The sequence below is a fragment of the Arachis ipaensis genome, chromosome B10, assembly GCF_000816755.2.
Source record: "Arachis ipaensis cultivar K30076 chromosome B10, Araip1.1, whole genome shotgun sequence".
Classification (NCBI taxonomy): Eukaryota; Viridiplantae; Streptophyta; class Magnoliopsida; order Fabales; family Fabaceae; genus Arachis; species Arachis ipaensis.
Window position 1 is genome coordinate 33,357,255 of NC_029794.2, and position 10,454 is coordinate 33,367,708.

General features: G+C 37.1%; 2 protein-coding genes across 2 annotated transcripts; both read left to right on the forward strand.

Annotated features, from left to right (window-relative positions):
- On the forward strand, window positions 252–1,182 carry LOC107620502 (protein FAR1-RELATED SEQUENCE 5-like). The gene is made up of 2 exons (XM_016322652.1): window positions 252–326; window positions 646–1,182. The coding sequence occupies exons 1-2, from the start codon at window positions 252–254 to the stop codon at window positions 1,180–1,182; spliced, it is 612 nt and encodes a 203-aa protein (XP_016178138.1).
- LOC107620503 (protein FAR-RED IMPAIRED RESPONSE 1-like) lies at window positions 1,239–2,590 on the forward strand. Its single transcript, XM_016322653.1, has 2 exons — window positions 1,239–2,263; window positions 2,398–2,590. Exons 1-2 carry the CDS (start codon window positions 1,239–1,241, stop codon window positions 2,588–2,590), a joined length of 1,218 nt encoding a protein of 405 aa, XP_016178139.1.

The window sequence follows — 10,454 nt, forward strand, 5'->3', positions numbered from 1 at the left end:
TAAATTTTATTAGTCTAAAAACATGAAATTTAAATAGTTGAACTTATATATTGCATTTTTAAGAATTTCATATTATATTTAATTAAATTGGTTCAAACACAATTCAATCTCGAATGGATCATTGAACCATTGAAAAGTCACTTGAAAGGTTACATGATAGGTTCGGTTCCCGCAAGCTTGTGATAGGTGTGAGGAACAGACATTGGGGTTCATCGATAGAGGGTTTAGTGGTCATCAACCAAAGTGACGTGATGCCGGTGGACGAAAATGTTGTTCCTGGACTTTACTCTCTACATTTGGGGACTGCGGAGGACACCCAGTCTGAGGTAAGCATTCAGTCTACATTATTGTGTAAGCTATTGATCCCTTTCTATTGTAGTGTTGTTGAATAAGTCGGAGCATCTCAATAGTCGAAGCCGTCAGGAAAAAGTTGGGAGAGTTGAAATAGGGTGAGTTGAACAGGTTTGATTGGCGTGGAGAGCATTAGAGTTGTGATATTTTTATAATAAGTATACATAACAACAGAAAGTACTAAAAGTTTTTGTTATATGAGTTGTGGTAATTTAAATTAATAGTTGTAAAAATCAAACTGCAGCTTGGTGCAGAGCATGGTAGGGCATATTATATTCTGTTGCGGATGTCCAGATGAATGGTAGTCCTAGTGAAGGAGTTGGGGAAGGTGGGGGTGATGCTGGTGGGACATATGTCGATCCGAAATGGCAATTTACTGACGATAATAATAGCTTTGAGGATGATGATGAGGATGACATGGTTCAACATGGAGATGTTGCCGGGTTGAGCGTGGCTGATTTACTAAAAAAGGCTTGGGATAGTGTTGATGATGCCTATGAAACTTACCGCAAATATGGAAGATGTCATGGATTTGGGGTGCGGAAGGGTGATTCTGGCAAAGATTGTGATGGAAAGTTGGTGAGATATCGGTTTTTCTGCAATAGGGAAGGACTGAGAGAGACTAAACACTACAATAGAATAGACAGAAGGAGGATGCACAAACCAGAGACCCGAACTGGCTGCCAAGCAAAGTTGTCGGTGTACTTGGACGAGAATGAGAATAACTGGAAGGTAAGGAAAGTAGTGATGGAGCACAATCATGAATTGGCACCTGTTGGGATGGTACACTTGTTAGCGAGTCACCGTGAATTAAATGAGGCAGCTAATTAAGGCGTAGATAGATAGGATGCTTGCATGGAATCGCAACGTCGAAGATACTGGGATATATGGCTGGTGTTGCCGGAGGGTACTCCTTGTTTGGGTTCTTGAAGAAGGATGCATATAACTATGCTGACAAGGCGAGGTGGGCAAAAATAGTGGATGGTGATGCAAATGCAGCCCTAGTATATCTTGAAGGAAAGGATGATTCGGACTCGATGTCAGTTGCAAGGTACAACATGATTGCCGACGAAAGGCTGGGGAATTTGATATGGGCTGATGGTGCAAGCCGATCGGACTACCAATACTTTGGCAATGTGTTAGTCTTCGACTCTACTTACAGGAAAAACAAGTACAAGAGGCCCGTTGTTATTTTCTTTGGTGTAAATAACCACAAGCAAACGACAATTTTTGGGTTTGGGTTATTAATGGATGAAAGTGTTTCCTTGTATCGTTGGATGTTAGAGAATCTTTTAGAGGTGATGTGTCGGAAGAAGCCGTTGGTAGTTATAATAGATGGAGATATAGCGATGATTAAGGCTGTCAAGGAAGTTTTACCTGAAGCGATACACCGGTTGTGTGCATGGCATGTAGAGAGGAATGTTACCTCCAACATGAAGGACGAGAATTTGAAGGTCTTATTCAAGCGGTGGCTGTACTCGGAGATGGAGATTGCCGAATTTGAGGCGGATTGGGAGGATGTGCTTGAGGAGTTTGGGCTGAAGGATAGTTTGTGGGCCAACCAAATGCATGAGAAGAGAAAAATGTGGGCAAATGCGTACCTGTCCGACAAGTTTTGTGCGGGATTTCTAACGACATCACGCTGTGAGGGGATTAATGCATTCGTCAACAAGTTCTCCAAGTCAACCCACAGTATACTTGAGATGAGCCAGAACTTGGAACTAGCAGTACGCGAATATAGAAACAAGGAAATTCTCCTCCAATTCAACTGCATACACACTGTGCCTGTGATGACCACTTGTCTCAAATCAATCGAGTCTGTTGCCGCAAGGGTGTATACGAGGGAGGTGTTTTCGGATGTAAAGAAGGAAATAGAAAAGGCTAGAGCTGTTAATCTAGTGAGGAAAAGGAGGTGCCTCAACACCATGGTGTACACTTTAGAGGAGTATAGGAAACCGAACATGCTCATAATTGCATGTTTTGGTAGGGCGTCAAGAAAACTAGAATGCCAGTGTAACATTTGGCGAAAAATGGGTATCCTTGTAGACACATGTTCTTCATGATGAAAGCTGAGCACCTTGCAAAGATTCCAGAACCCTTAGTTCTGAAGCGATGGAGATTGGATGCAGAATCTTTAGACAAATATGTTGAGAATTGGGAGGAGTCAAGCGAGAGGGGTTACTTACTACGCCATGGTGCACTATATTCTGCATCACAGTGGCTATTTTTCCTTGGGTGATGTTTCACAAGGCAATGGATGGAATAGTTAGCCTGTGTGAAATCCTAGAGGCAGATTGTAAGTTTTGCACTTCAAGAGATGGGATAAAGGATGCGAAGGGTGTTGTTAAGGACCCAGAGGTTGTGAAATCAAAAGGAGCATCAAAGATAGAAAAGACTATGCATGGGAAGGGTAGGCGTTGCACCTGTTGCAAGCGCACTGGGCACACAAAGAGGAAATGTCCCGAAAGAAGGACCAGAAAGAACCCTCGAGCAGAGAACGATTGTGTCGATCCTTCACAAACGAAGGTACATGTAGTTGTAACACATCTTGAGTTAAATGTTGTTGTACTTACCCGTGAGAAATATAATTAGATATTGTTCGGTAACTTACTTATTTTATCATATTTCAATTCAATTGTGGCTAACACTTCTGGTATTGTGGGTTTTATTTGGTGCCACTAATGTTAGTTTTTGAGTTTAGACCCGAGGCGGTGTAAGCGTTATACTTGCATGTAAAAGGCAGAAGACTGTAGACATTGAAGACCTTCAAACCGTGGCCTCAAGCAACTATGACCTCCATTCAGGTGAAAAGAAATCCGAGACACCATCCAAAATGGATTGGGAGCAAGAGGTTAGGTTAACAGATAGGTTTGGATTATATTGAGCTTGAATTGAGTTGTTTAGGTTGCTGCATATTGTGCCTGATTTATTGAGTTTGAATTATATTCCCATATTTATGCACCTAAGTTGAATCTGATTGTTGTTGCTGTTGCTATAGGTGATGGAGTTATTCCCCCAAGTTCAGGCAGGTTCCAACATAGACATCGGAAATAAGGGTATATAGGATGGTGGTTAGGACACTTACCTTGCTGAGCATCATGGTATATGTGTTTAGGACCTTATGTGGACTGGGGTAAGTTTTTAGCACGTGGACACTAATTTTACCTTTTATATATTTTGTTATTATTACATTGTGTCTTTGTCGAAGCACTTGCATAACATTGGACATTAATCTTACCTTAACTCTATGTTGTACAAATTATGTCATATATTTGTCTATGTTGCACAAATTATGTCATATATTTGTCAATGCACTTGCATAACATTTTTAATATGCTGGTTAATTATGATACAATAAAATTGATCACATTAATCATGCCTCTGAAGTCATCATTGTGAATTCTATTCACTTATATATCCTGTCGTTATCTTTTCATTTGCCAAAACTTTAAAAATATGAATTAAAGACATTTAGAAACTAGGTATGCTAACAGGATGAACGGGGAGAATTCTTCCTGCTTTCACATGAAGCGGTTGGCTTCTTGAATTGTGGTAGCGTTATAGGGACTAAGGGTTTGAATCCATAAAATTTCAAAAGATTGTTCACTAATATAAAAAGCAGCGTGAAATTAATCACTCAAAATGTTCATTTAATTATGTAAAATAGTATGGAATAAAATTGTATCATTTAAAATTAACTACTCATAAGAAGGTAAGAGATTGATATAGCTAAAACTAATGGCTCATTCAAAAACTCGTATCTACTCTAATTCCTCGCATGTATCTACGTTTCTGACTAGTTCCTTCTCATGTTTCACAATAAAAGAATATGCGTATATTTATTTAAATACATTCATATAATTTTCAAATTAAAAGAATATACTTATTTAAAATAACAATAATATGAATATATAAAATTTTATAAATCATTAATTTAAATTATATCTATTTAAATAAGGCAGGCAGTGTTTGTTGTACATATAATTAACCACACTGAAACTAAATAAGGCATAACCAAAATACATAATTGCACCTATTAAATTATTAATGCCTGTGAATGTTATACCGCTACATTAGACACCGAACACTACACCAAGAGACTAGAATATATCCAAAATACAACCCATATAGCAATAGACAGAAATTAATACAAAAGAGTTTCTGCTCGCTGGGTACACTGTGATCTTTAGGACTAGATAGTGAGGCTTTGACTGGGTGAGGTTGTCTTGGCAGATTCTTCCTCATCGTCTTTCTGCTTCATACTAAAGCGGTTCATGATATGATCCCAATGCGCCATTGCCTTGCGAGATATTGCACGAGCTATTGGATTATGACGCCCTATCACCAAGTCTAGAGCCAACCGCATCCCAGTTTGGTCATTGACATCCTGTTTCATAAAAATCATGTTTTACTGGTGTAGCAAGTAACTTTCTACTTTAACAACGGATACGGAAGAAGCATTGAAGTTTAGCATAGTTACCTCTAGTATGAAGTCATGATACAACCACGACTACATCATCCATTGAGCGACCCACACACCGCAATCATTACTACCGCGGTTCTGCTGCCCCACAGTTGGCTCTTCTACATCGTACGTGGACGGATGCGGTTTTAGATGCTCAGGTTTTCGCCAAAAGTGATTGTCTTCCAACATAGTCTCTATGAAGAAGGCTTGCAAATGAATGAGCGAATTAATTAAATGATACAATATCCACGATTTTGATTTAATGGATGAAGGTCCACCATGACAGTTAAAATTACCACGTATTTCATTTGTGCAATCCTTATATCATGATCTAAAGTGCTTTTTGCAGAATCAAGGTACATCAACCTACAGTAGACTAGGTCTACTATCATTAAGTACCAATGACCCTCCTGATGCAAAGGAACTTATATCTGCCAATGAATAGAGAAGAGTGAATAAAGCCAATTGATAGTGATGGTCTCTTTACGTATATTAGAGATAGGCTTATAGTTATATATCATAATTTTTAATAGGCATAACCGCATTAACTCATCGACGAATCCCATAAATCGAGTTCGAATGAACTCAGATGTATCGATGTTGTGGTTCACAGGACTGAGAGCAATTTGCTGTTATAATCAAAAGAAAAAGGTAGGTGAATTGAGCGTAGCCATGGTCCATCATGGTCAAAATATCATTTCCTATACACTAAAGATGATTACCGCAAAGGTTGTGGGTAGAAACCACCTCTGACAGTTGTTTTCATGAGTAAGCATCGAAGTAACCAGATTAATCACCTAATAAGGGGTCACACATAACTATACTTCTGTTCCATGAATGCAACATCCAAAATATAATAAACACAATTACATTAGGAAAGAAGAAAAAACACATAGATCATACATCATCGTAAACCTGAGCTCCAAGGGACAAGCTCCACAAGACCTTTCGATTCCTTCTTGAATGGTCGTTGCTAACAATGATCTCACTAAGAATATGATTCACAAAAAATATATTAAAGGCCATAACCTTAAAATGAACAACAATGTGTACAAAAACCCGAAAAAAAGGCATTTGACATCTTGCCTTTCATCCAGGCCTCTGGAGAAGATGTACGCCACAACGGCAAACTCCGACCCTCTAAACCCTAAACCCTAGTCAACCGAAAAAAAAAAGTATGACATGGTCAATACGTACGAAATTCTACGTAGAAAGTCAATGGTTGCATGAGAAGTGTTGAATAGGTTTCAAACATCACCTGAGGCATCTCTTTAGCTACATGAGTAGGACCGTGGGTGTGGTATGTGAACGGCGACCCAGGTGTAGTTTGTCTGATGTTGTTGCCAACATGGGAGGAGGGCTCATGCTCATCATATGTTAACTTCCACTAGCCACAAAAGACAAGCTACAGGCTTACATCTCAGAAAAACAAGTTGACCATTCATAACCCAAAACAAAATATACACATTAAAGGCTGTTGAAGTACCATTAAGGCTGGGGACTTTGAACCCTCTGCAGAATCCTTTTTCTTACTCCGTCGTTGATGCGACGAAGATAGTTTTGCCTTTCCCTTGGATGACGTCACATCGGGGTTGCGCTTGTGTGTTTCCGACTCCTTAGCATCATTGTTTTCTTTCATTGGCTTCGAGGTCTGACCCTTGACGAGGGCCACATTAATGGGTCTTGGTTTTGCCGCCAAGGCTGTTGTCTCAGCGGAGGTGGTAACCACCTTGATAAGAGCCTGAATAGCCCTCCCATGATCTGCCATCATCTCGGCCAGCATTCTTATCTGCTCACACTGACTCTTCAAAATGGCCTTCATGGTCTCATTATCACTGAGAATGTGCTACGGTGAAATATTCTAAGAGGTTAACATTATGTTTTTTTTATTCTAAAAAAAGTGAGCACACTTTCTACAAATTCTAAATGTCTTCAAAAATACTCCCATATTTACCTCCTCGATCTTGTCTAGCATGCGGAGGAAATGGTCTTCCACGATGCTTCTGTCGAGCCCGTCAGTCCCTTTCAGAACCTCGCTGCAACCGAGTAAGACAAAAATTATGAAATTAGTACTTTTATTTAGACCATATTAACACAACAGGACAAGAAGAATGTGAAAATAAACAGGTATTATATCTGGTTGTAGAGGCATTGACATCAACAGCTTCGGCTGTCTTTGCCTTCAACTTCTCCATCACCTTTTCCACACATTGTAAGGGGTGCTCAATTGGAGTTGAGAACGACGTTTCAACTTTTCTCTGGTGCGGGAAGAGGTAATGACACTAACACTTCAATAAAATAGTACGAGGTGGGCTTCTCCTTTTATAAAGGCCGTATCAGTAGTTAGCCCACTATTAAACCCATATGGCAGTCATGTATACTTCTCTGCGGTAGTTTAAAGTTGTAAAAAATAAATAATTATAGGAAAAGTATAGGTAGACAATGAAAATATTAAATAATGTGAACAATGGATATATCGGATGTTCATTTCACTAGGTGTGCAAATGGTTATTCTAATATTAAGATTTAGGTGGGTAATTTAGAAGTATAGTGTGTTTTGATTTGATTGGTGGTTGTTCATGTTGTTTAAGAAAGTTATTAGTTACCTAGCATAATCCATAATTTTATTAGTTTCAGTAACAATAAACAAAAATCATCAACACATACAAAGCCAACACTTTTCACAATGCGTTGGGTTACAGCTCATATTTTATTATCCTAAGAAGCAACCAATGATAAAACACGTACTGGGTAAATGAGCCACAAGCTTAATAGGAGTGGCTTGTAGGGTAATGGCGATTTGATATGATGGAATAGACAACTAAATTTTTCCAATTTTTAAAGATGTATTATTAAAAAATATTATACACACTAATTTTTCTAACAGTTTTTAAACAGGTACGACTGGCAGATTGATATTTCACTACTTTTAAAATTTAATAGTTTTTTGCTAAATTTATTTTTTGACAATATTATTTATGTCAACAACTAATAATATTTTCAAAGCATGAAAAAAAGTAGATATCAAATTTTTAATTTTTTTTGTATATTGTCATAATAGTTATGAGTACTTTAAAAATAATAATTTTATAAGATTTAATACTTGCTTCAACAGTATTATGAGTACTATAAAAATTTATGGTGTACTCGTTACGAACATATTACATAATAAAATATTTAAACTTTATAAAAATACAATTTTTTTTATAGACTTGCAATACTCAAAGTAATCGAATTTGATTTATTATTGGCTCTATATAGATGTAAATCGAATAGAAAAATTTAACTTAGTAATGTAAATTTTCCATTATTGCATATGCAACAAGCTGCAACAAGTTAGAATAATTTAGAAGATTGGTTATAGTAAATAAAGATATTAATGTGAACAAATTAGAAGCCCAAAACATAAAAGCAATCAATTTTCTGTTATTCCAATCATCATCACATTCCTAGCAACGTCTTCTTTGTGTTCATGAACTCTAAATCCATATTGACCATTGAATGACTAGATTAGGTAGCATTCCTCTTCTGACTTTGACCAACAAAATATATTCATAGTATTGTATTCTCCTCTTAATTTACAGTGATAAACTTTGCCCAAGGATCGGACTATGCGATATGCTTACACTGTGACACTAGACTTTAATCCGAAACAGCCGAACCCAGTAATTAAGAATTGTCATTACCTCATGATGCAGCATTGAATCATCATTTTAAAAACACAACTTAGTTCACATCAGATCCTTCAACAGACCCAAACACTGTATTAACTGAACATGAGAACATCATTCAGTATGGGAAAAAACTAAATATGCGAACCCTAAACCACACACAAATATACCTACCCCCATGCTTCAACACTAAACAATATATCCTAATGACGATACATATCACCATACATGGCTACCATTTGCCTCAGCTCTGCATTCTCCTTTTCGAGGACCATCAACAGTTCCGACAAGGACATGTCAGCTTTGCGCCACAACTGATGCACCCATTGTTGGGACCTAAGAAAAACTTGATAGTTAAAGTCAAAGATCTTCAACTGCGTTTCTGACAACAATTGTTCAAGGGCCACAAAAGCAGCGTCTTCTTTATCTCGGCTTTCTGCAGTCAACAATCGTCCGTTGGCAACAATGCTTACACTCTTGTATGGCTGATGAACTACAACACTAAAAGAAACAAGGCACCTTCCCTGACTCATGACATTATCACGCTTCAGAAAGATAGGAGGCCCAACTTGAAGTTGGCCACATGTTCGAATGAGCATCTGCTCCATGTTCTCGATGTAAACAAACTCTAATCGGTCTAACTCTGGCACAACATCAAGCTATGCATTGCACTCCAAAATTTGAATAATGCTTAACAACGCCATCAAGATCAAGCCATGTAAACATGAAAGAACACAAACACACCAACTTACCAGTCTTCGAATTAGACGCCCGAGAGTCGCAACTCCCAGCACCACCTATCGACAACGCCTCGGCCATTTTCAGACTTTGAAGTGGAACAACCAAACCATCTGGCCCCAACTCTAGACGATGTGGCCTGTGCTCTTCATCATTCGGATCTTCCTGGATCTGACCAAGCCAAGCCTCCGCATCACTCTTGTAACGAAAACTTTTGCGTTCGTTTTCGCTGAACTCATCCACTTGAAGCTGTGCGTTTTTTCACTTGGTGTAGATACCTGGTCAGCATCCCCTCCTCACAGCATAGAAGCGTTTCCTCCCATTTTCCATGAGTGCAACTCTTTTTCACTCTAGCTCTTCAAAAAAGAGTTCCATGCACGCGTTTTATATAAAGACGGAATAATGCATGCTTTTCATTTGCAGCAAGGGACATCATCCAAACCATGTAACATGAGACAAAATTGTAATGGTAATAAAATAATACTTAATATTAAATTCCTCACCAGTAACCTGTATTGCCATTTAATGATTTAATATTTTCCTTCTACACTATTATATTATATTTAATTTAAATTTCTCATGCACAACTCCCCAAAATTTCAGGTAGAACTCACTAGACCTCTTAGAAATTCCTAAAGTGACCAGACGTATATATCAGGCAACTTTAGAATCTGTCCTGTAGCAACTAATTCTATCGATCACGTGTCAGTGACTAATCAGGAGAAATAATACTAACCTCATTTCAAATTAGCAAAAAATTAATTTTTGCAAACTCCACCAAGCAATTTCATTTAACGTTATATCTCTTATATTATTAAAATACTCTTTAGTCATCACCTTTATATATAAATTAGTGATCATTATTTTATTGGTTAAAAAAAACATTATACACAAGAGATACTTATTGTTATGGTCATATTTTAAATATTTTTTATTTTTTCACCTGTTATAAAAATATTTAATTAGAAATTTTTTATTACATTTCATGATTAATGACAAACATTTACAGTAATTAACATTTATTACATTAATAGTAATACAAACTTTATCTTATTATTAATATTATTATAGTAGTCTAGATAGTTGTATAAAATATATTTATTATTATTATAATATGAATTATTTATTTTTATTCTTTTTTCATTAATCACGAAATATATAAAAACTTTATATTAAATATTTTCAAAAAACATAAAATATTTTACATTATGTGATAGTAATAGTAACAA